The sequence below is a fragment of the Lontra canadensis genome, unplaced genomic scaffold (assembly GCF_010015895.1).
Source record: "Lontra canadensis isolate GAN:19392208 unplaced genomic scaffold, GSC_riverotter_1.0 scaffold1, whole genome shotgun sequence".
In the NCBI taxonomy this organism is placed as follows: Eukaryota; Metazoa; Chordata; class Mammalia; order Carnivora; family Mustelidae; genus Lontra; species Lontra canadensis.
Window position 1 is genome coordinate 116464568 of NW_022630995.1, and position 26687 is coordinate 116491254.

At 40.2% G+C, this 26687-nt stretch overlaps 1 protein-coding gene across 2 annotated transcripts in view; it reads left to right on the plus strand.

Moving 5' to 3' along the window:
* ABCG2 (ATP binding cassette subfamily G member 2 (Junior blood group)) overlaps positions 1 to 26687 on the plus strand; it is a 129881-nt gene that overhangs the window by 89196 nt on the left and 13998 nt on the right. The window contains exons 3-11 of one of the 2 annotated variants that reach the window (XM_032861926.1): positions 1310 to 1531; positions 8324 to 8383; positions 9108 to 9222; positions 9806 to 9958; positions 13163 to 13320; positions 18290 to 18441; positions 20104 to 20208; positions 21158 to 21405; positions 23953 to 24035. In XM_032861926.1, the coding sequence (XP_032717817.1) occupies positions 1329 to 1531; positions 8324 to 8383; positions 9108 to 9222; positions 9806 to 9958; positions 13163 to 13320; positions 18290 to 18441; positions 20104 to 20208; positions 21158 to 21405; positions 23953 to 24035 (1277 nt within the window). In that variant the 5' untranslated portion in view covers positions 1310 to 1328. Of the gene's footprint in view, positions 1 to 1309; positions 1532 to 8323; positions 8384 to 9107; positions 9223 to 9805; positions 9959 to 13162; positions 13321 to 18289; positions 18442 to 20103; positions 20209 to 21157; positions 21406 to 23952; positions 24036 to 26687 lie in introns of those variants that run through there. The other variant, XM_032861931.1, reaches the window with a different exon arrangement.

The following is a 26687-nucleotide window of genomic DNA, read 5'->3' on the forward strand; positions in this document are numbered from 1 at the left end:
TGGTAAACTTGGTCTTGGCTGGATGTTCTTGCTGATCTTCTGGGGAGGCACCTGTTGCAGTGATTCTCAAATGCCTTTGCCAAAGGCAGAATTGCACCACCCTTGCTAGGGGCGAGGCTTGGGGCCCCACTCCTCATTGTGCCCTCTGAGAAAAGCAGTCCATCCCTCCTGTCTCCTGGGTCTCCAGCCACACTCTGTGCTCACCTGGCCTGTGACCCAGCAATTCTGTCTCTGGTACATAGCCCTGTTTGGAGTCTCCAAACCCAGCAGATTGCTGCAGTGCACTCCCAGGGGGTAGGTGGGGAGTCTCCCCAGATCTGCCGCTTGTTGAGCCCCTGTTTGAGGAGAACTGGCCCAACTGTGCCGTGATCACACTTTATAGCCACCCCGAGCTGAGAGCCCACTCCTCAGCTCCATCTTTGCAGTTGGCTTCTCTGCTCTGATTCCTGGGAGCTCTGTCTCACTCAGGCAACCCCAGTCTTTCTGTGACCCAAGTGTCCTGAGACCACACTGTCCCACTGTCCTACCAAGGGTTCCAGCCCTCCACTTCTGCTTAGCTACCAAAGCAATGTCCTTCACTGGAGCAAACTTCTAAAAGCTCTGACTTTGTTCTCCTCTACTATCACTTGCCGGGAGCCAGCTGATGGAGGTTCCCTTCCCATACATCACCTTGGATTCACTTCTCCGCATATCCTACCTTGAGGAAAGTGGTTGCTTTTCTGTTCATAGAGTTGCTGCTATTCTTTTCTTTCATCTCCTGTTGAGTTCGTAGCTCTTCAGAATTGTTTGATAACTATCTAGCTGAATTCCTGGGACCAGACCAAATTAGGTCTCCTACACTTCTGCCATCTTGGACCACCTCTGCCCCCAAAATATTTTTCTTTAAGCTTGTAATCAGTGTAAAAGTGACTAATGAGGTATTTTACATTCTTTTAAAGTTTAGATCTTCATTTTTATTTTTTTCAATTGTGATATAGTTGACATATACCATTATATTGTTTCAGGTGTGCAAGATAATGATTTAATATTTGTATACATTGTGAAATGATCACCACAATAAGTCTAGTTAACATCTAACACACACAAAGTCACATTCTTTTTTCTTGTGATGGGAACTTTCAAGATCTGCTGTTTTAACAGCTTTCAAATATACAATGCAGTGTTATTATCAATAGCCACCATCCCAGGACTTATTTATTTTATAGTTGGAAATGTGTACCAAAATGGACTTGTTTTAAGTGTCCTCTTACTGGTGTTTACAGTATCATTTATCTAGACTATCAACTTACTATTGCTTTTCCTTTTGCAGAAAGGCAGAAACTCTCCAGATGTCTTCCGAAAATGACCAAGTTTTAATCCGAATGCCACGAAGAAACACCAGTGACCTCTCCAAGATGACCTCCAACAACCAGAAGACCTTTACTGAAGTAGCTGTGTTAAGTTTTCATAACATTTACTATCGAGTGAAAGTGAAGAGTGGCTTTCTTTTTGGTCGAAAAACAGTTGAGAAGGAAATACTAACAAATATCAAGTATGTGCATGAACTTGTATTAAAATAGCTTTATTGACATACAATGAGCTTTATAGATTTTGCTTATTGCAAATAAAGGTCTTACGAACATTTGTGTACAAGTCCATACAGACATACAGACAAATGCTTTTATTTTGTGTGGCTAACCTCAGAGTTAGTTTTTTTTTTTTTTCCTGATTTAAGACTTTTATTTTTTTTTCATGCCCAACGGGCCTGAGTGGTTGATGCTTGCCGCTCCCCTTCCTGCCCTGGAGCCCCCAACCCTTCACAAGAGGAGTGAGTCCTTGCAGGGCTGAGTGCAGAGGGCCCCTAGGCTTTGGCAGCTGCCTTGTAATGGGCCAGAGTGCAGGCCAAAGGGTCAGTGGCGTTGATCCACCTCGGCATCCAGTAATGCGTCAGCCAGTCGGCCCGGCAGGGGTAGTGGCGCTCAAAGATCTGACGGTAGTAATAGCCTTCTTTGGTTTTAGGAGTGTTGAAGGGAAATTTTGGGGCTGCTGCTGCCATCAGAGCGAAATGGCTGGGTCACATCTTAGGTATATGGTTAACTTTAAAGGAACTGCTAAACGGTTTTTAAAGTGGTTGTTCCATATGCATCGACTTTTGTTTGAGAAACCAAACAATGTGTTGTTTGTTTTTTTCTGGGTATGAGCTGGGGTTCTCTAGAAAGCGACTGGCTGTATGATTTACTAGTTCTTGGTCGTCGGGATATAATTGTCCTCTCCAAGCTTCCGTTTTCTGATCTGTGAGATGAAGAGGAGAAGTATGGCTGTACCTTACAAGCCAAATACTTTTAGGTCCTTATGCACTTTATGTCCTTTATGTTCCAGATGCTAGAGTGAGGTAGTTGAAATGACAGTTGAGGTAGTTGAAATGACAGTATGTTGTAAAAGTACTTTGGTTTTCAAATACACTTGTTTCAAACGAGTGGTCTGTTTATATAGGTTTGTGCCATGGACTTAATGCTTCTCTCCATTACACAGGCAGAGACTATTTAAATACAAGACAACTATAACTTTGCTTAAGCGGTGTAGCTGAAGTCCAAAGTGATAAGAGAAATTAGGAATTGAATCAGGTCTTGATTAGAACCACCTGACCTTTCTGAAAAGCTGACAAGTTCTTTGTGGAACATATTAATCAAGAAAATATTGGTCACTTTGGATTTCGTGCTAATGAATGGAAGATAAAGGATTTGAATACACACAGGTGGAATAGATTTAAAATTCATACTATGTGAGCGTACATTTCTCCTGCTTATGTTTTAAAGCTACTAGATTAGTAACTTGATACAACACAAGTGTTTATCTGATCAATGCTTCATAAAGTTTTATGGCCCCATGGTATGCATTTTAGCAACAGATGAGTTCATCCTAGGTTGAATGTGCATAGCTAGGTTCATAAAAACTCAGTCAAATCTTGCAGTTCTTTCCAATTTTATAGTTAAAAGGACAGGAGGGATTGGTTTCCTTGCTAACTCACATTTCTGGTTTAGGCATCTCTGAGAGAGGTCATCCCCGTTTTTGCTGCAGTATTTCTAATCTTTCCCCTATCTGCTGACTTCACCTAAGTAGAATTTCTGGGATGGGGAAAGATTGCTCTCATATGTGTTATTTTTTATTTGTGTTTGATAGTGCCACCACCATTCACAATAGTTATTGTATTTCAAAAAACCTGGTGAGAAGCTTGGTTTTTGTTTTTTCTGTGGACATTTTGTAATCTAATTTATAGAACTGAGTAACTAGAACCTGATTTCCTCTTGTGGGGGGAGGTGTGAAGAAGATAAAACAAAATCTGACTATGAGAATTCAAAAAGGTGAGACCTTAATTCCTCATGAAAATCTTTCTGTTATACTTAGTTTATCTCCATGCCCGGCATTTGGACTTTCCCTCATCAATACTGAAGATATATGGAAAAAATGGTCCATTCCAGTAGATGTGTGGATCCCCACTGGTCATCATGGAAATTCAATATACCACTTGGGAATTTGTTAAATTGATAATTTATTTTGACATTATTTTAAACTTAGACCTTGTACTTTTCACCCCTGTGCCTCACCTGTTAACATTTCACTGCATTTGCTCATCACATTTAGTTTTTATATACCCATTATCATTGGTATTTTTCTAAAACAAGCTCCCATATGACGTTTTATTATCCCTAACTCCTTTGGTGTATGTTTTCCAGAAATTAGAGTCCTCTTTTCTGTAATCACTCAGTCATCGTTTTGGAGCAGCTGAGGGGGAGTGCAGCCTCATAGTGAATACAGTGGTGGGTGCTAAGAGACCCTCGGTCACCTGTGCCCTTAACATAGTTGATTGACCACCACATCATGTCTCCTTTGTCTCATCCAACCTAGTATTTCTGTCTCATGCCTTAACCTTGATTACTTGGTCATGTTGGGGTCTACCAACTTTCTCCACCATAATGTTACCATTTTCTACTTTGTAATTGATAAATGCTATGAAGGGAGATAAGACATTATCCCAAAACAGTATTCCTCATTAATCTTCACCCCACCAGCTTCAGCTCCCATTGACTCTTCCCGCCCGAAGTGGCAGTAATGATCACTATGATAGTTATCAAAGGGTGATATTCTCTTCTCATTCATCTCTTCTGCATGGATCAATTTGAAGTCTCCTGAAAGAAAAAAGCTTTATTCATCATCTCATTCAGTATAGACTCATGGATTTCATATTCAGTGGTAATGCACTATTATCATTATTCTTCTTAATACTCCCATTGTTCCTGATTCGGTTAGTGGGAGACTTTCCTTTTTTTTTTTTTTTTTAAAGCTCATTCTTTTGAGATGTCCTCTTATTTGAGTAGTTTTTGGCACAGCAAGAAGTTTCAGACTCCCTGAATACTTATCTTGCTTCAGACCTGGAATCAGCTGTGGTTCCTTTTTTGGAAGATGATATTTACAAACCAAGATCTGGGTGCTTGGACTATTGGTTGCTGTTGGGATGCCATATGTTCTTAGCCTTCTCAGTGGGTAGACCTAGCGAGCATATGTCTATATATGTGTACATACATATGCCTATACTTGTGTCTCTATATCTGTGTATATAGATTAAAACCTAGGACTTCTCATTAATACCAAAAATTGTAATCTAATACCCCACAGTTCTTTCCACATTTCTATGTTTGTAAAACATCTCAAAAAGTGAAAACCCTGGCTCTCGTTATCCTTAATACACTTACTGATTTGCTCATTTTTCTTATTCTTTAATACAAGGAATTAGCCCACCCTTCAGCTGTCATCTCTCTTCCTCCCATCTCCCTTCATAGCCTGTGTTCCGTTACAGCTGTTGAGTTTTTCCCACTTCTTCACATTTTTTTTTCAAGCTTGCCTTTTTGTTTTCCTGTAATTCTCATTTATAAAAATGCAGAGACTCATTTATTCAACAAATTTTAGATGTCTGCTAGGTGCTTGACATTGTGCAAGATGCTGGTGACATAGATATGTCCTCTGCTCTCAGAAACCTTCTAGTCTAATGGTGGATTCAGACAAGTAGAGCGTGGCACTGTGTTATTCTACCATGATGGAAGCCCCTAAACTTAAATTGGAGGGCCAGGGGCATGAGAGAGTGTCTGTGTGTGCGTGTGTGTGTGTGTGTGTGTGTGTGCGTGCGTGTAGTGTAGGGGGGGAAGGTGCACCAATGACATGGACTTCTCCATAAAATGAAACCAGAGGATTAACCATTATGCACTAAAATATAATAGTTGGGACCTCAGTCCGTTAGCTGGGTTTCACCTGATGTGTTCAGCATTTAATAATCTATTTAATGATCTACCTATTGTTGACCACTGTGCTGCATGCTATGGTGGGGTGGGGGGAACCCGAGATGGCACCATTCTTGTTGACAAGACTTTATAGGACAAGAGTGAAACTTCCCTGCACGCAAATGTTGTAAAGCCATAAATAAGGGTGGAAAATGAGTTTTGAGGGATGATAGTAGAGTGGAGGGCGGGGTGAGGGAGCAAGGGGATTGTAGACCATAAACCAGAACAGAGGTCAACAGCCTTTCTGTAAAGGGACTGCTAGGAAATCTTTTCCACTTCACGGGCCACATCTGTGCGGCAGCTCCTTGGTCCTGTGGCCGCAGTGTGAAGGCGGTCATGGATGTGGGCGAATGAATGCGGCTCTGCTCTAGTAACGCTTTATGAGCAGAACAGGTGACTAGCCATTGGCTGGTCCCTGGCCCAGAGTGCAAACTCCACAAGTCCTAGGCTTTGTTTTGTCCTCAGCTCCATCCCATGTCCTAGAAGAGTGTCTTACCACCTGTAGTAGTTACTGGATAATTGTGCTAAGTGAATGGAGGGAGAATTAGCCCCTTCTCCCAGCTTGAACTCTTTCTTGCATTTGTGTTTGGACATTACTGTTGTTTTCTGTAATGCTAGGGTCTAGTGCCAAAGTAAGCCCAACTCAGGGAACTGAAAGATTGTCCTAGCCTGTTCACATTCGATTTTGGGTTAATCATTTAGGATTGTTGGTCTTTATTTGAGTAGATATTTTAAAAACCTGGAAAAGTTTCCTGACAATGATGTCTTAGTGAATATCAAGCTGATTTTTGGTCATTTTAGAAGTTACTGGGTAGCTATTAATACAGTTCCTGTGTAGCTTTTTTTTTTTTTTTTTTTTTTTTTTTTTTTAAAGATTTTATTTATCTGAGAGAGAGAGGGAGAGCATGAGCGGAGAGAAGGTCAGATGGAGAAACAGACTCCCCGTGGAGCTGGGACTCCAGGACTCCGGGATCATGACCTGAGCTGAAGGCAGTTGCTTCACCAAACAAGCCACCCAGGCACCTACTGGGTAGCTATTAATAAAGAAGATGCATCAAAAGCTACAGATAAATGCATCTTGAAAGTTCACTTAACCAGTGTGTCTTTTTATACTGTGGGGTGTGGGTGGGGAAGACGGCACTGAAAGCATAAGAGATCTTTCTGTTCTACAGCTTGCTCCCAGTTTATCAAATTCATTTTTTGGTTGGGTATTTCAGTGAGAGGCACCTCAGTTCATGAGCAGAGTGAGAGCTACCTTCCCTTTTAGCCTCCACCAGTCATTTTATACTTATAACAGTTTAAGCACAAGAGTCAGTAAATGCTGAGGTCCTCTGTGGTTGAGGTATTGGGGTACAGCTGCTTTGTGATGTTCACCACTCCTGGTTATATAACCTTAGGATTGGCCTCTGAGAATCATTGCCTGGGAATGAAATAGATTTCAGCTTTGGAATAGATACTATTTTTATTTTGGGATAAATTTTGATTTATCTGTTCCAACAGAGATTGGGCATAGACAACAAGGTTTTGAAAAGGCTTTTCTAGCTTTTCCAGGTCTCTATTTTATCATGCCTGTTGAGCTGGAGAGACCCTACTTTTTTCTTTATTTTAACTTAATATATTTCTAAAAGATTTTATTTATCTATTTTAGTGGGGAGACTGGGCAGAGCCAGGGGGGAAAGAGTTATTAAGCAGATTCCACATTGAGCATGAAGCTCAACGTGGGGCTCAGTCCCATGACCCTGAGATCAGGCCCTGAACCAAAACCAAGAGTCAAATACTTAACTGACTCTACCCCCTGGGTGTCCCTGGAGAGGGCATAGTCTCCATTCTCCTTTTTCCAGTCCTTTTCTCCTTGCCAGTCTACTGGTTACCTTCAGGATAAAATTCAAACTACTTACCTTCTTCTTGAGTCTCAGCACAGTAAACCCTGCCTTAATTTTTTTCTACCTTCTTGCTCTCTATCTGGGTATTCACTGCCCTTAAACATCTTAGTTTGTCTGGGACATGCTGTGTATGCTCCCATGCCTCTATATCCTTAAAGGTTGTTCCCTACAGAAAGTGGCATCTACCAGTTCTGTGCTGAGAATTTTCTAATCCACCTACCTGATACTTTATAAGGGAGAGAATAGTATATCCTGAGGTACATGTTTTACTTTTCTAATTCAGTAACAATTTTGTGACAGGTAAAAATTGGTATTTTGGGGGGCGCCTGGGTGGCTCAGTGGGTTAAGCCTCTGCCTTCAGGTCAAGTCATGATCTCAGGGTCCTGGGATCGAGCCCCGCATCGGGCTCTCTGCTCAGTGGGGAGCCTGCTTTATCCTCTCTCTCTGCCTGCCTCTCTGCCTACTTGTGATCTCTGCCTGTCAAATAAATAAATAAAATCTTAAAAGAAAAAAAAAAAGAATTGGTATTTTGTTTTTTACCCATGAGGTGCTTTATTCTTAGCCATTGAAATTCTACTTCACATATATTGTTTCTTAATCTGATGAGTTTTAAGTGGTGAGAACACTACTGGTGATTCTAGAAATCTGTTGACTTATTAATTGTGTAGAACTTAGAGTAGGTAGCCACAGAGGTGACTTGAAGTAAATCAGTTAATGTCATCAAACATTAGTTAAGACTTGTTACATTCTTTACACTGTATTAAGAGGGGTAAGTGTAACACATATGTTTAATCAGAATCTGTCACTTTAAGGAAACTTGAAATTTCTTGTGTTCTTTTTCAAAGACTATAAATGGTTTAGAGAAGAAGTGAAAGGAGTTTAGAGGGACCCAAGCCATTTTTCTTACAGGTCTTGACTAGTGATTAAGATCCTTCATGTGCTGGACTTATGTTAATTGACATACGTTAATGGACATTACGTTAATTGTCTTTTTCCTTTCAGCATTGGTTTGTGCTTGCTTTCCGTCTATAGTTTAATCACTTTCATTGAGCGTATTAGATGCAGACTCTAAATTTATAGAACTGGTTTTGAAGTGGGCTAATGAACTGATATGTTCTGTGCTTACAGTGGCATCATGAGACCTGGCCTCAATGCCATTCTGGGACCCACAGGTGGAGGCAAATCTTCGTGAGTATAATAGTAGAAGTCAGCTTTTCCTTTGGGGTTTAATGTGCTTTTCAAGATGCCTTTCATGTGAGCAGGTATGTGTCGAGTGTTTGCTGCCTGTCTAGTGTGGTTCTAGGTGCTGTGGATAATATGCATGATGCTAGCTTGGAGCTGGTTGTCCCAAGGACTGGGAAATCTTGGTCAGCTTACTAATAGCACACAATAACAAGACATGACTGGCATACAGCTGTCAGCTATGATTTGAGCTAATGCGGAGGGTAAGGAGAGAGAAAAAAATTGAAAGTGTGTAGATGGAGCCAAAGGCCCAAGTGAAGACTTACTTCTTAGACGAAGGAGCGCATTGTCTGACTTGAGAGACCCCCAAGGTCACATGACCTGGAAGGCTGTTGGGGAAGTCTGTGCTAGAGCAGCCAACGGTGACTTGGTTTTTGAGTTATACTGTAATATAAACTAAAAAAGGGAAGGTGAGAATTGAAAAATATATGTAATTTTATGATGAATCACGAAATTCTACACCTGAAACCAATTTCATCATATATGTTGACAATAAAGATTGAATTCAAGGAAGTACCTGAAAAAACAGAAAACCATATACATAATTTTAGGTAATCCATGGAATTTCTTGATTGGTCAGTATTCTAACTTGAGCAGAATTTGGATTTAGAGTAGCTGAGAAATACAGCCTGAGTTGAGAAAAACAACAACATAATATGTCCTCTCATAGGTTGTTAGATATCTTAGCTGCAAGGAAAGATCCGAAGGGATTATCTGGAGATGTTCTGATAAATGGAGCACCTCGACCTGCCAATTTCAAATGTAATTCAGGTTATGTGGTACAAGTAAGTATTTGTGGATTTGTATCTTAGCCTTCTTCTATTTCTGTATGGGCAAATGCCTTGGTTGAGAGATAAGTGTACTTCCAGCTGACCAAATGATATGTTCATGGAACCAGTTTCCTTCACACCAGCTTTTCATAATCCCTTGTTAAGATTCAGAGTGGTGTTAAATGAAGAGGCAGGAAGAATCTGGAATCTAACTGCTATAAGGGCAATGATATCCATTCTAGTTATGATTTTCACAAGACACTACTAGTCTCCTTTTTTGCCCTACCTTCACCTCTCTCCTTCCCCTAGCTTAGAAAGATGTTTTGCTAAATTTGTGTAAAGCAGTCTGGACATGTCTGCTAGTAGTAGTCATAATTACCTGTGTCGACTTGGATGTACACATAGGGAATGAAAATTATGCCATCTGCTTTTCCAGCTCTCTGTATTTGGAGTTGCTGTCATTTGTCTACCTGCAAGTTCATCATTAGCTAGAACTTTATGTTGATTGGTATTCTTGGGGATGAAGTTACATGGGCTTAAGTGTGATGGTATTAGAAAAAACCTAATATGTCTTGTTAAAATGTCATTTTGCTTCAAGGATGATGTCGTGATGGGAACTCTGACAGTGAGAGAAAATTTACAGTTCTCAGCAGCTCTCCGGCTTCCGACAACCATGACGAGTCATGAAAAAAATGAGCGAATTAACAAGGTCATTCAGCAGTTAGGTCTGGATAAAGTGGCAGATTCCAAGGTAATGTGGAAAAACCAGATAGGGTCATAGCCAGCATTAAGTTCTCACCTGTGTGGATAGCGTAACTCTTACTCAGAAGTTTTCTACAATGTGCGTGCTCAGAAGTGGCTGCTTTCAGTAATATAGAGAAGTGCGACTTGTTACATAATGTGAAGATGGAAATTAACCAGGTTAAAGAACAACCTAAAAATGTTTGGATCCTGGAAATGAAGTGTGGCAGGGTGGTCCAGTGCATAGAAGTGCCTTTGCGAGGAACACAAGGCCCTTTCCCCATGATTATAGCTCTTGACGCTCTCACACTGTTTGTCGGGTCTCAGCTGTAGCTTTCCACTAACTTTCCTTCTTCCTGCTTTCTTTCCCCTTTTAGCTCTCCTTCCTCTTCCTCCAGGAGACTTTGTGCCGTTGCTTTTGAGGTATATTTCTGGAATTCTTTTTTTTTTTTTTTAAAGATTTTATTTATTTATTTGACAGAGATCACAAGTAGGCAGAGAGGCAGGCAGAGAGAGAGAGAGAGGATGAAGCAGGCTCCCCGCTGAGCAGAGAGCCTGATGCGGGGCTCGATCCCAGGACCCTGGGATCATGACCTGAGCTGAAGGCAGAGGCTTTAACCCACTGAGCCACCCAGGTGCCCCTATTTCTGGAATTCTTAAATGACGAAAATCCAAGGGTTCTGGCTCTATGTTTCACTTTGCTGTAATTTGGCTTTCAAAATTATATTTCATCAAAGTGGAGTTTCTTTTTTCTTTCTTTCTTTTTCTTCTTTTTTTTAAAAAAGATTCTTTATTTATTTATTTGAGAGCTAGAGCAAGAGAGCACGAATGAGAGAGGGGCAGAGGGAGAGGGAGAAGCAGATTCCCTGCCGAGCGAAGAGCCTGATGCGGGGCTCGATTTGGGGCTTGATTTAGAGCTCGTTGTGGAGCTCGATCCCAGGACCCCGGGATTATGACCTGAGCCAAAGGCAGACGCTTAAGCGGCTAAACTACTCAGGTACCCCAGTAGGGTTTATTTCTAACTTGTGTAGCATCTGAGTTGTTTTTCTATAGCCTTTTCTTTGGCACTTTTGTCTCTCATTCCTCTCTCCCTCTCTTCCTATCTTCCTTTCTTCTGCCAGTACTTACTTATAGGCTGTGTGTTATGTGCTGGGCTCTTAGGTTTTAGAGATAACAGTTATGGGCAAGAGAGACAAAAATAACTCCCTTTTGTGGTTATGCAGAGTCAGGAGGAAGGAACGAGATGAACAAGGGAGTTTTATAGTTGATGACTAAGGATGAAAGATTTGCCTGGAAGACTTTTGAAGCTTTGGGTGAAGATGAGCTTTTTAAGATTATGGTGACTATTATTTAGCATTCTTTTTTAAAGATTTTTTTTAAAGTAATCTCTACACCTGAGTTGGGGTTCGAATTTGCAACCCTGAGATCAAGAGTTGCATGCTCTGCCGACTGAGCGTGTGGTGGTGATAGTTTAAATCCCCTGGATATATATCCCTTATTTAGAGATAATGAAGAATGGGGGTTTTCTGCTGGTTATTGCTTCATGTCATACTGTCTGACATTTTAGAAAAACGTAAAATGTATTTTGCTTGTATTTCATTTGAAAGCTTGGTGCTGAGATGCCACCATTTACCATTTATTTTTGTTTTAGAAGTTCATGAGTTTAGATTTCCTTTGTCTTGGCTCTGTTATTTGATTTTGTCTTTTTCTTAAGGTGCATTCCAATCTTTGCCTTTAGGTTAAAGTTCTTTACCAATAAGCAGTCAATTGCCCTAACTTCCTTGCATGTAATTCCAGGAAAAATGAGCTGAAGGTAGTTGTTGACTTCTTGGAATTTATTTAATTGACTGAAAATATGTTTAAAATTTTTTACTTCTTATGAAAATTTAAATATAGCAGAAATATAGCGAATAGTCTAATTACTATCGTAATTACATGGTTATAGTATAATTAGTATAATGGTATGATTACAAATAATATTCACCTAGATTTCCCAGTTGTTAACATCTTATCCCATACTAGCTTTGGCTTTTTTTCTGAAATATTTTTTAAAAAGTTGTAAATATCATATTTTACTCCTGACTACTCATTTTGCATCTTTTTTAAAAAAAGATTTTATTTATTTATTTGAGAGAGAGAGAGATCACAAGCAAGCAGAGAGGAAGGCAGAGAGAGAGAGAGAGAGTGGGAAACAGGCTCCCCGACGAGCAGAGAGCCCAATGTGGGGCTCGATCCCAGGACCCTTAGACCACAACCCGAGCCGAAGGCAGAGGCTCAACCCACTGAGCCACCCAGGTGCCCCAACTCATTTTGCATCTTAAGAAAAAAGACATTTGCCTAGGTTACCATAGTACTGTTACTAACCAACAAAATTAACAGTATCTTAATATCAGCTATGTTAAGCCATATTCATTCACATTTTCCCAGTTGTCTCTAAAATGTCTGCTATATCTCAGTTGTTATAGGATCCAATCAAGGGCATGAGTAGCACTTCCTTGTTATCTCTTTGAAGACTCTTAATATAGGAATTCTTTTCTACTTCCTGCCTCTCCCCAAACCTTCTTGCTTCCCCTGCCCCCCTGCCCTCCACACACAATGACATTGACTAGTTGAGATGACTGGGCCAGTTGCCCTATAGAATATTCCGGCTTCCAGATTTGTCTGAAAGAATGAGTCAGGAATTCTGTAGTGAGTTGGGATACAGGCAGGGTCAATTTGGGAAGCCTTATGATCATTTAAGAGGTGCTAATGTGGTGTGATAGAAAGTGAACTTTCCCATTTGCGCCACCCGCCCCAGGACTTTCAGAGGGTTGGGGAGGGAGGGCGTAAGAAGACTAATAAATTCTAGATGCTTTCCCCTTTTCCTCTCCTACTTTTGTCTCCCTTCTGCTTTGTGATTTCATTATGCCAGGGCCATATGTTTTATTGTTCCAATTTAACTATCTTAAAACTAAATATTTGACTTGATGGGGAACAAGAAGTACTGTTAAGCATGGTGTTCATATCAGGCTTGGCCACTTCCCGACCTGAGCCTCAGTTTGCTCATGTTATTAAAGAGAAACCTACCTCTTCTCCTGTAATTTCATTTATTTGTTATTTGGAATAAGTGAGGATAATGAGATAAAGTGCCTCTTACAGGGTTGGCATGTTGTAGGACCTCAACAAATGGTAGTAGCTGTGGTTGTAATTGTTAATGATGGTATTTGTGCTTTAGGTTGGAACTCAATTTATACGTGGTGTATCTGGAGGAGAAAGAAAAAGGACTAGTATTGGAATGGAACTTATTACCGATCCAGCCATCTTGTTCCTGGATGAGCCCACCACTGGCTTAGATTCAAGCACAGCAAATGCTGTCCTTTTGCTCCTGAAGAGGTAAATGCGATGGGAACATTTTTCTTCCACTCATCCAATATCAGATCCCCTGCGATGCACCAGGTAGTATTCTCAGTGCAGGAAGTTCAAGAGTGAACACAACAGACAAAATTGTCTTCCTTCTTTGTTGGAGGGGAGTAGTCAACTGACAAATAGAAGTGTTTCAAGGAAAATGAAACAGGGTAAGAGTTTGGCAAAAGATGGCTGTGGTGGGAGTGGGGGTGCTCTATTATATAGCAGGGTGGTCAAGGAAGACCTCACTGATGTGACGTGTGAGCTGGGAGCAGGGAATGGGGCCTGGATGTCTGGGGAAGACAGTCCTCGCTGGAGGGAAGAGCCGTGGGTCCTGAGCATGTGTGATGTGTTTGGAAACATCAAAAGAGCCAGAAGGAACTGAACCTCAGTGAACTAAGGGGAATGGAGGTTGTTTACTGATTCGTTTGCTGGGGCTGCCATAATGTAGGACCACAGACCGGGTGACTTAAACAACAGAAGTTTAGTTTTTCACATGCTTGGGAGGCTAGGAGTGTAAGTAAGATAAGAGCATCAGCAGGATTATTTCTTCTGAGGTCTCTCCTTGGCGCAGGTAGCTGTCTTCAATGTGTGTCTTCATTTCATTTTCCCTCAGTGCATCTGGGGCCTTATCTCCTGTTCTTATAAGGACAATGATCCTTATTAGATTAAGGGCCACTCATATGACCTTGTTTAACCATAATTACCTCTTTAAAGACCCTATCTCCAACTACAGATATATTCTGAGGTACTCGAGGTTAGGACTTCAACATGAATTGGGGGAAGACAAAAGTTAGTCCATAACAATTAGAATAGGACATGAGATGGAATTGAGTGGGTGGCAGATTATGCAGGCTTTGTAGGCCACAGTAAGAACTATGGCTTTTATTGTCTCTAGGTAACATGGGAACTTTTAGAGAGTTCTAGAACAGAGGAGTGGCAGCTGTGTAGAGAAAAGAACTGTATAACTGGGCAAGGTGAGTACAAGGAAACCAGTCAGAAGGCTGTTTGTCTTAGCTCAAATGAGATAGGATACTGGCTTTGAGTAGGGTGGTAGTGGTGAGGTGGTGAGAAGTCGTGGATTCTGCATCTGAAGATAGAACCAATAGGATTAGTTCGTGAATTGGAGGTGGGGTGTGGTTATCAAGAGAACAAATTTCTAAAATTTAGGGCCTAAAAAATGGAAGAATGGAGAAAATAGTTGCATTTACTTTTATTCTTCCAGTGGGAGGAATATGTTGATAGAAATTTCAGAAGGTAAATTTTGGACATCTAAAAAAATTAAAAAAAAATTTTTAACCTTACAGAAGAGTTACAAGACTAGTACAAAGAAATCTCATATCTTCTTATTGCGATTTCCCAACTGTTCCCAACTGCATTTATCTGCATTTACTCTCTCTCTAACCCTCCACCCCACATAGTCTTTTCCTGACATCATATACCTTCACCCCTAAATACTCTGGAGTGTAACTCCAGGAAACAAGGACACTCCTCCTACATTACCACACTGCACACCTCCCAGCTGCGATGTTTCCATTGCTGCCATCACCACCATCCAACCCATAGACTTCAGTTGGACTTCACCAGTTGTCCCAGAAGTATCTCTTTCTCCTTTCTGACTCAGGATGTTCTCCAGAACCTCTTGTTTAAGTATTTTCTAATCCTGAATAGTTTTTCAGTTTTCCCTGGCTCTCGAGTCCTTGTCTGTCTTCAAGAGTCCATTTCGTAGAGTGGCCCTCAACTTGGATGCCCCCAGGGTTCTCTCATGACCAGACTCAGGCCATGAGTTCTTGGCAGGGGTACCACAGAAACAATGCCGTGTTCTGCATAAATCAGGGGCTGCCTGATTTTGACTTCTCCTACCATGGGTGATATTCATGACCATCACCTGTCGTGTTGGTGTCTGCTGGGTTTACCTGCTATGAAGTAACTATTTTTCCCTTCATAATTGGTTGGTATTTGAAATGATCAGATAATATGTCCATACCCTATTCCTCAACAAATATCCACCCACCAGTTTTAACATATACTAGCAATTTCTGCCTCTATCAGTTACTGGTGCAATGGTTGCCAAGTGATTTTCTATTTACGTCATTCTTTCTACATATATTAGTTGGCATTCTACTGTAAAGAACTTTTCCTCCTTCCCCATTTATGTTTTCTCATATTCTTATTTTCGTTAATGGATCAGTGGATTATATAACTTACATATTTATGATTAGATTAACCCTTATTTGGTCATTAGAAGCCCTTTCAGTCTGATTTTTGTGTCCTTTTGACATGTTCCCTAATCATTCTTCAAGCAATTCTTTACTTTATGGTCAACAAGATGTTGCAGGTTCATCTTGTACTTTTCCTGTGTCAGATGTTTCTCTGGAGAGTCCTGCTACCTTCTGTTGTAGTCAGAATTTAGAAACCAAGATCTAATTACTTAGCGTGTTCACTGCTACTGCCATTTCATTGCTTCCAGACCAACTTAGCAGACATACCTAGGAAATACTTGTGTACATGTGTGTGCTTTATGTCTGTGCATATATAACACAGAAATATGTATCTGTATTTTTTTATTAAAGATTTTAAGCAATCTCTACACCCAGCATAGGGCTCAAACTCACAACCCCAAGATCAAGAGTTGTATGCTCCATGGACTGAGCCAGCCAGGCACTGCTAGTTCTATATTTTATATGGGAAATATTTAGAACATTATTTTATTATGTATTCATATGTATATAGTTTGAATAGAATGATACATGCAAACATACATCTGTAATTATCGCTCTGTTAGCCTGTGTGTATCAAAAAACCCATGAGTGCGTAATATTTCCAATCCAGCCTAACACTTGAATGTTCTTTTTAGTCTTTGCCATTTCCATATTTGTAAATGATTTTTTTTTAAAGATTTTATTTATTTATTCGACAGAGAGAGATGCACAGAGAGAGGGAACACAAGCAGGGGGAGTGGGAGAGGGAGAAGCAGGCTTCCCTCCAATCAGGGAGCCTGATGTGGGCCTCGATCCCAAGACCCTGGGATCATGACCTGAGCCGAAGGCAGACACTTAACGATGGAACCACCCAGGCGCCCTGTAAATGATTTTTTAAACAGGCAAAAACTTAGCTGCCATTATCTCAATACATTTACTTACTTTCTAAGCCAAGTAACTTAATTGTTAAATATAACTGATCTCCTAGTCACGCTGGCCATGCTCTCTGCCCACCACCTCTGGGACTGCTCCCTACCACCCCAATTTTTTAAAAGCTACCACACACATTCTCTTCCTGTGGCATCCCCTCCTTGTTGTTACCGTGCTTCCTCAGATGCTCATGCCCTCCTAAGCAGGTCTCTGTGCCAGGATAAGAAATGGGAAGATTTTAGACATCTTAAGTTTGAGATGGCAGTTACACAATAAGGTGAAGACGCCAAGTCATGGGTCAGGTTCTGTTAGGGAATGCGTGTTATCTGTCAGTGTGTTAACTGTTCATTAGAGGATGGTGGAATGCTCTGGGCTCTGTCGTGTTTTATCCTGTTTTGCACTAGTTAGCACATAGGCATCTTTCCTTGGGCTGGAGGGCTTTAACCTAGAATTTCTGACACACCACTGTGCACACTGATCACTTGGATCTTGTTAACATCAGATTGCTTCCATTGCTCTGAGATGGAGTTTGAGTCTTCCTGTCTCCCAGGAGATACTGATATTGATGCCATTTCCTTAGACCACAAAGCTCTCATGGAAGCACTTCTTTGCTTCCAGTCCTTCACTGGCTCTTTCTTGCCCTCTGACGAAAGCTGCAGCTTCTGAGTGAAGGGACTTGTCATGGGCTGGTTTTTTGGGGCAGTCTCTTTTCATAGCTTCTTCCCCTCCCCCTGGCCTCGATCTCCACGCACACATCCGGGCTTTGCAATGACACGGAAGTACTTGTAGTCTCCTTAGTAGACCTTGTTATTGCATAGTCTGTTTGCCATCTTCCTTCCGCTTGACTACATTTTCTCTTCTTGGCTTACTCTAGTTGGCCCCGTTGATGCACTACTTATGTTATCTTCAGACTGGGTTACGGTCTTCCATTTAGCTTATAAGGAACCCTCAGCTTCTTTTATTCCACACTGTACTGAAATGGTTGAATCTACTGGCCTGATCCTTTTTAAGGCAGAGCAACCTTTTACCCACTGCTAACATGCAGTAGGTGCTTAGAAAATGCTTAAATTGATATGATACTGCTTATAAAACATTTTCAATAATGACAGGTTTTCAACAGTGATTTTGGCCTTTTGTTTCTTCTATCCATGAGTAGTACCTCCCATGTAAATGTAGTTTAGCAATGTTTTGGCCTTGGAATCAGACCAGGGATCAAATCCCAGCCCTGGCCCTTACTGTGACACTTAGGGCCAGTCGTTCAACCCTCTACTTCTCATCCCTAACACAAAGGTAATAATATTATTGGTACTGCCTGATAACAGTATTGTGAGAATTAAGGTAAGTATGAAAGTATATAATAGCAAAGACATAGTAAGTACTCAGTAATGTTAATTGTATCATTAGGGCAAAAGAATGAAAACCAATTCCTACAAAGCGAGGAGATTTAAATGATCAGTGAAAATGGGGCATACAACCATCATTTTAACATTCAGTCCATGATATGTTTCCAAACTTGAGTGTTCTTACAGATTACCTGAGTGCCTGTTAGAAATATGGATTCATTAGGCCCAGTATGTCTGAGAAGACTGTCCAGGGATCTGCATTTTTCATGAATATTCTGGTTGATGTCAACTGCCCATGGAACTCACTTTAGAAACCCTAGTGTTTCATAAAAGCACTGCCTTTAGGTCCCCTAACAATCAGATAATATGAAATGAGGAGTTAGTAAGAAAAAATCAAGTCGAACTAAGAATAGATGATTAAAGTTGCCATGATGTTCAAGTTTTAGATGTTTAATGACTTTTATTTTTTCACTTTTAACATAGGATGTCTGAACAGGGACGAACAATCATCTTCTCCATTCATCAGCCTCGTTATTCTATCTTCAAGCTGTTTGATAGCCTCACCTTGTTGGCCTCAGGAAAATTAATGTTCCACGGGCCTGCCCAGGAGGCCTTGGGATACTTTGCGTCAGTAGGTATGCTTGATTTTTTGATACAATAAGATCCTTTACTAAAAGAAACCTGAAAGAGAGCAATGGAGGTCTCCAGGAGTGCTGTTTGGTCTTTGAGTAGACATACTATGGCTTCCACCACTCCAAAACATCTTTGGTGAGTTTGGTGCTAGAATTTTTCTTCACTTTATAGTCCTACCTTGTTCTTTAGGTCTCTTTCCTGTCCTATTCGACTATGCCTGCATACACATATGTATGAATATTTCTACTGACCGTCTTCCCAGTTCTGGTGACCTTTCACTAACAGTTCAGTGAATGTATTGGCCTCATAACCAGTTATCTGTCAGTCGAACGTTTTTGAAAAGGTCTCATAATATCCCCAAATATTTTGTCGTCTTGTCCAGATTATGGATCAGGCTTTCTCATGTCATTCCTTTTTATGGGATGTTGATCTGCTGTGGTGGGGATTCATGAAGATGCTACTTAAAATTTTCTAGTAACATTAAATTACAGATTTAGGCTTTGAGCGGGGTATTAGAGACTTACCAGTCAATAGAATGACTCATTGTAAGTCTTACTTTGAGGGGCCAAAACTTCTGACAGTTTTGGACTGCCTGGTTCTATTTAGAATGGAAAAATATAATTTTTTTTGTGACTCATGCAGTCTGTTTCATTTTAGAGGTATTTGGATAGGATTACAGATGGTGCTCCATGACTCCAAATACAGTTGTTGTTTTTTTTTAAGATTTTTTATTTATTTGACAGAGAGAGATCACAAGCAGGCAGAGAGAGAGAGAGAGAGAGAGAGAGAGAGAGGGAAGCAGGCTCCCTGCTGAGCAGAGAGCCCGATGCGGGACTTGATCCCAGGACCCTGAGATCATGACCTGAGCCGAAGGCGGTGGCTTAACCCACTGAGCCACCCAGGCGCCCCTCCAAATACAGTTTTAAATATTCAGTAGCCCTCTTCTAAGATTTTTGTTTAATTTCTCTCATTTAAAGTTAATAAGCACACAAGGTCTAGGGAGTTTAAGAGAGTTGAACCTAATAGACTATAGGTCAATTTGAGTCAGAGGATCATGCCACAAGGAGTTGAGATAAGCATTCACCTGTGCCAGTCACATTCTCTTGGGAGTGCTGCTCTGGGGATTTGCTCTCTATATTGGAATTATGACCGCACAACGCATGATCATTTGGCAGGTGAACTGGGAGAACCCAACACACCCCTGGCCTCTCCCAGGTGCTGTCTTGCTGTGCCCTGGCATTCTTGCTTTGAGGAGCATTTGTCCTAGCTACAGCTTTTTTTTTTTTTTTAACTTAATTTTTTCCCCTTGGACTAAATTAGATTTTTGAAGCAGTTCTGATAAGCATCAGAGCATACTGATAGCTGTTTCAGGTCTCATGAATTATGATGAATAAGGACCAGCTATTAACTTCAGACTTTTGGGGAGTCTAAGGTTGGCTTTGAGTATGTTGTTTTTCTGGAAGACGGAGCATTGTTGAAATTTCGTGTGATTGAATATATAAAAAAGAAAGGGTAAATCAGTGAAAGGAGAAGAGGGGAGAAAAGAAAGAAAGATGAGGGAGAAGTTATTCTCTTCCCCAGCCTCACCTCTCTCACCCCTGAAAGTGAGTTTTTACTTTCCAAGACCATCAAGTTTATATACCTGAGTTGCTTTCTTTTTGTAGGTTACCAGTGTGAGCCTTATAATAACCCTGCAGACTTCTTCCTGGATGTCATTAATGGAGATTCCTCTGCTGTGAAACTGAACAGAGAGGACCAAGACGGTGAACGTATGTGAATCTGTTGAGAGTCGCAGATTATTGTGAATGGAATTGGCTGAAGTTTAACCATGTGGCAGCTCAGGAAAACATGGCTTTGTGAATTTACATTTATGCTGTCCTCTGATAATAGTTGTCTTTGTCCGTTTGGGCTGCCTACCAAAGATACCATACACTAGGTGGCTTAGACAATAATCATTTATTTCTCACAGTTCTGGAGCCAGAAGTCTGAGGTGAAGGTACTAAAGACTCAGTATCTGTTGAGAACCTGCTTCCTGGTTCAAATATGGGTGAGCATCTTCTCGATGCCTCCTCACATGATGGAAGCAAGGAGGGGCCTCTTTTATAAGGGTTCTAATTTCATTCATGAGGGCTACACTCTCATATGACTTAATCACCCTTCAGATATGATCATATTGGGGATTGGGATTCAGCATATAAATCTTGAGGGAACATAAACATTCACTCTATAGCACTGGTCAACATAGATTTTGTTTTCCGTGATTGGTGTATTTTTGACTGAATGTATACACGAGTATTCATGTGATAGTGTCACTTTTAAGGGGAAATTTCATTAAAAATACCCATTTATATAATGTTTTGAAATAAGAAACTTGGCAATTTATATATTTACATATAGAAGAAAAGAAGGACCAGGTTTGTATATCAAGAATTATAACTCCTTCTGGTAAGAAGTCTATTTTAAAAGAATTAGGGTTCAAGTATTATAGTTAGGAGAAGGCAGTAGGTTTGCTGTATTCATGGGTTTATGGAAGCAGTCGGGCAATTAACCATTTTTCTAATATTGTAAAGCAATGACAGATCTAATAATTTTTTATGCTCAAGCATTAGAATTACGATGTTAGGGAAGAACCGAAGAAAGGGGTTACAGGAAAATGGACTAAGTCAGTTGTTATTTTATGAATAATGTTTCCCTTTTTTATCCACCTTTATTCCAAAGTCAAGGAGACTGAAGAACCTTCCAAGAGAGGTACTCCACTCATAGAAAAAATAGCTGAGTTTTATGCCAACTCTGACTTCCACAGAAAAACGAAAGATGAGTTAGATGAAATCCTAAAGGGTCAGAAAAGGAAGAGCTCAGCCTTAAAGGAGATCACCTATGCCACCACCTTCTGTCATCAACTCAGATGGATTTCCAAGCGTTCATTCAAAAACTTACTGGGTAATCCCCAGGCCTCTGTAGCTCAGGTAACCTGGCAGATTCTTTGGATTATGCTGGGACATAATCATGTGGGAGCATTAGGTTCTGATATAATCTATTAGGGTTATGCTTATCTTCTACTCAAGCTTCCATTTATTTATCCCCACTCCATTTGGGATATAAAAATAGACAACAGCATAAGTGAAACACCATGAAATTTTTACCTATGGAAAGCTTTTTTGGTGGGTTTTTTTTTTTTTTTTGGACTACCTAATTAAGACTTTTTGTTGATTTAGACTAGCTGTAATGGGTAATCTTTGTTGAAAAAATCTTTTCTTCAAAGATGGTGAAATAAAGGAAGTGTTTAGCCACATTTAGGGTTTTCAGGTGGCAGCACACATTCGTTTCCTGACTCATTCAGCAAGTCCTCATTGACTATGTGTGCATTTTGGGAGCTTGTATACAGGGGTGAACAAAATGGGTGAAAATAAAACTCCCGTTCTCATAGAACTTGTTTTCCTATGAGGAGTGACAGGTGACAAATTCATACAGTAATGAACTAGATAGCAAGTCATATGGTAAAAGGAGCTATGGAGAAAGTTGAAGCCCAGTGTGGGAGAAAGGAAGAGAAGAGAGAAAGAAAGGAGAGAGAGAGGGAGAGAGTGGAAGGGGGTTGATTGCATTTGAAGTAAGGAGGTCAGGGAAGCTGGCATCTAGATTCACTGAATGCAGCTGAAGGTCACAGGGCTCATCTGCCCTCTCAGGGAGGAGCCCATGTGCAAGGTCTTCCTCATCATTGACCTACTTCATTTAGGAGTTCTCATCTTAGGAAAGCACTAGGTACCTAAACAGTCGGCAGTTAACACAACATAGTAAGCAGGCTTGGATTCTACTAAATAAGGCTATTTGCTCTCCCATTAACTTTCTTTTGATGAAGAGGAAATCATGTTCTTTTCCCCTTTGGCTGGCTCTGTTGGTAGTTGTTGATTAGTACCCCCTTATTGTTGTTATTCTCAGGTGCTCTGTTCTACAAACCCCTAGTATTCCCAGTTCATTGGTCTATCCTTTTTTTTTTTTTTTTTAAACTTTACTGATGGACACAAATTAGAATTTCATCTAAATTTCATGTGGCAAGAAATAGTCTCCTTCTCTCACTCTTCGAGAAGAGTGGTAAAACCTGTTCTTAGCTAGAGGGCTGAACAGAAGTAGACTCTAGCTTACTGACCTTTGGTTTAGTGTTTTTAATCTGGTATATATGTTCACTTCTTTAAGTGTTTGAATGTGAGGCTATTAAACTGCTTTACGGCTCCCTGCTGATAAATCTCATGTTTGTAATATTACAGCCATGCTTAGATTTCAACTAGTCATTTATGTGGTTCAGACTTTGTTTCTGATAATGCCATTTAACTAAAGGTTGTATTTGGACGACCTTGGAGTAAATGGATCATCTGTATAAAAGGATTTAATGTTTTTTTAATGTGCCATGGGTTTTTCTCATCAAACCAATTTGGAAAACACTATCATAACTCTCAGAGATTCATCTTTATATTGGGATATTTAACATGTGACTATAGATTAGTTGTTTTTTTTTTTTAAGATTTTATTTATTTATTTGACAGAGAGAGACACAGCAAGAGAGGGAACATAAGCAGGGGGAGTAGGAGAGGGAGAAGCAGACAACCTGCTGAGCAGGGAGCTTGCTGTGGGGGTTGATCCCAGGACCTTGAGATCATGACCTGAGCTGAAGGTAGATGTGATTGAGCCACCTAGGTGCCCCCATTTTGTCAGTCTTAAAAACAAAAGTGATGTTTATGTAGTGTTCTTAGGAGTCCCCAAAGCGAGTAAGTGAATGCAGGTAAGAATGGCTAAGAAGCTTAGTTCTACACTGTTGGCTGTAGGTCCTTGGACTGAGGTTGCTAGAGGAGCTGTGACAAGAGAAAGGGCAGTGACAGCATTTGAGTGCCCTCAGAGAGAGCTGGCTGAATGCTTTGGTGGCTATGACTTTGCACTTTTCCAGTGCAGGCAAGCCCTGTCCTCTAGGTCATGTGGGTGGTCAGCTAACCCCTGTTTCCTTATCATGCAGAATAACATTGTTAGAATTTTTTTTTATGTGTGCTCAAAAAATTGTATTTATTTATAATGGTAAGAGTAAAGATATCCTGTTTTTACTTGTACTTCTTGAAATATAAAACTGCGTGTTCACTGGAACAAAAGGTTGAGAGTTCAGGTCAGAACTCTTATCCATTTGGACTTTACACTTCCAATGACTTAGCCAGATGCTTCCGTTGTTCTGCTGGCCTTCCCAGGCCTTGTAGCCTGAACTGGACCTTGAATTGGCCTGTGAATCACTGGGAGGATCCTTGGCATTTAGGGGGGTCTATTGTGTTCTGTCAGCCTCTCCAACATGGATCAATTATTTTTTAATTTAGAAAGCAGTCTCATAACATACACTGTTTTATATTCACCCAAGGACTTTGAACCACTGGAAGCATGTATCTCAATGGAGAAATTTGATTACATATCTTGTAATAATAAATGGTGTATTAAGTTTTTATCTTGCATTAAAACTTGTTTTTCTTTTTCTTTTTGAAAAGATAATTGTAACAATCATCCTGGGATTGGTTATAGGTGCCATTTTCTATGATCTAAAAAATGATCCTACAGGAATCCAGAATAGGTAAGTAAATTTGGATCTTGATTGTGAGAAAGTGCTATTACATCTTTCAAGTAATGAAAATTCATTAAGAATTTGAATTTGAGACAAGTACAGAGTCAACTGAGGATCAGGATAAGTCAGTGAATTGCAAGCTGAATGTGTGTGTGTATGTGGGTGTGTCTGTGTGTGTGTCTATATATATATGTAATTTGTACAGATTATACAGGTTGCTAATTTTTACTGTCTTGACCAGTTTTAAGCATATAGTTCAGTGACATTAAATACATTCACATTACTTTGTAAAAGAATTTATTTATTTATTTAGAGAGAGCGTGTGAGCATGGGGAGGGGTAGAGAGAGAATTTCAAGCAGAGTCTGCACTGAGTGCAGACCCTGATGTGGAGCTTGAGCTCATGACCCTGAGATCATGACCTGAGCCAAGATCAAGAGTCAGATATTTAACCGACTGAGCCACCCAGGCTCCCCAGTACATTCACATTATTGTACAACTATTACAACCATCCAACTCCAGAACTCTTCATCTTCCCAAATTGCATCTCTGTACATATTGAACAACAATTCCTCATTCTCCCTTTCTTTAGTGCCTGGAAACGGCCATTATACTTACTGTCTCTGAATTTTACTACTCAAGGTGCTCATATAAGTGGAACCATACACTATTTGTCCTTTGGTGACTGGCTCATTTTCCTTAGCATAGTTATCTTCAAGGTTCACCCATATTGTAGCATATGTCAGGATTTCTTTTCTTTTAAAGGCTGAATAATATTCCATTGTATGGAATACCATATTTGTTTATGCATTTCTCTGTCCTTGGACACTTGGGTTATTTCAGCCTTTTGGCTGTTGTGAATGTAGGGGAGGAAGAATTTCCTCTGCCATTCAGAGTCCTTCTAGTAGGACTAAGCATCACATTAACATGAGACAGATTAACAGGAGAAAATAAAATTTAATAGCATGTCTACAGGTAATCCACACAGACATGCAAATTCCAAAAGCAGTGAGATAAAATGATGCTTATATGAGTTAAGGAGAAGGGTGGTTAGGGTAAGGGAAGAAAGACCTTAGCAGAAAGTTGGGAGATGATGGTTGGAAAACAAAGGTTGCCCTCTTTATGCAAATAAGTTTCTTAGGCAAAGAGGCATCTTTCTTAATAGCTCTCTTCCTGGTGCAGTTTTTCCTTTCCAACGTAAATTTAGGCAGTTGAGGGGAAGGTAAGAAGTGTTTTTTTTTTAAAGAAGATTTTATTTATATATTTGAGAGAGAGAGAGAGAAGAGAGAGAGAGAGAATGAGAGGGGAGGGGTCTGAGGGAGAAGCAGACTCCCTGCTGAACACGATCCTGGGACTCCAGGATCATGACCTGAGGTGGTTGCTTAACCAACTGATCCATTCAGGCACCCCATAAGAAGTTGTTTTTGTTTTGTTTTGTTTTTTTAATTTATTTGACAGAGAAAGCACACAAGTTCATGCACAAGCAAGGGGGAGAGGCAGACAGAAGTAAAGGGAGAAGCAGGCTCCCTGCTAGGAATCATACTCAGGGCTTGATTCCAGGGCCCCAGAATCATGACCTTAGCTGAAAGCAGATGCTTAAATGACTGAGCTACCCAGGTGCCCTGAGATGAAAAGTTTTCTTGAGTCTGCAGGTCTTGAATGCTTTTTTTTTTTTTTTTGATTGCTTTTAACTCAAAATAATTTTCATGTTGCTGTGACCCCCATCTTGGAGTGGCCTGCCCTTTGCCCCTCCTTGAGCAATGCTGCCATGCACGTGGTTGTACAAATAAATATCTATTTAAATCTCTGTTTTAAATTCTTTTGGATTTATACCCAGAAGTCGAGCTATTGGATTATTTGAAATATTTTATCTTCCACAGCAGTTGTATCATTTGACATTCCTACCAGCAGTGCACAAGTGTTTTAATTCCTCTACAGCCTTACCAAACAGTATTTTCTGTTTTTTTTTTTTTCTTTTCTTTTCTTTTTAAAATAATAATAGCCATCCCAATTGGTGTCAGGTGATGTGGTTTTTGATTTGCATTCCCCTCATGATTAGTGATATTGAGAACCTTTTCTTTTATTTTCTTTTTAAAGATTTTATTTATTTATTTGAGAGAGAATGAGTGAGGGAGAGCATGAGAGAGGAGAAGGTCAGAGGGAGAAGCAGACTCCCTAAGGAGCTGGGAGCCTGATGAGGGACTGGATCCTGGAATTCCGGGATCATGACCTGAGCCGAAGGCAGTCACTCAACCAACTGAGCCACCCAGGTGCCCTATTGAGAACCTTTTCATGTGCTTATTGGACATTGTGTATCTTCTTTGGGGAAATCTTCTTTGGAGAAATCCTTTGCCCATTTTTTAATTGGAGATTTAAATTATTGAACTGTAAGTGCTCCTTATATATTCTGGATATTAATCCCTTATCAGGTCTAAATTTGCAAATATTTTCTGACATTCTGTGAATCATCTTCACTGTTGAGAGTGTCCTTTGACACAGTTTTAAATTTTGATGTAGTCCAGTTTATCTGTTTTTTCTTTTGTATGTAAATAATTTTTTTCTATTTTTTTTATTTGTTTGCTTTGGGGAGGTGGATGACACTCAGGTTTTTCTGTTATATGGTTAGCACTTACGTTCATTTACCTTACCGAGTTTTAGTCATC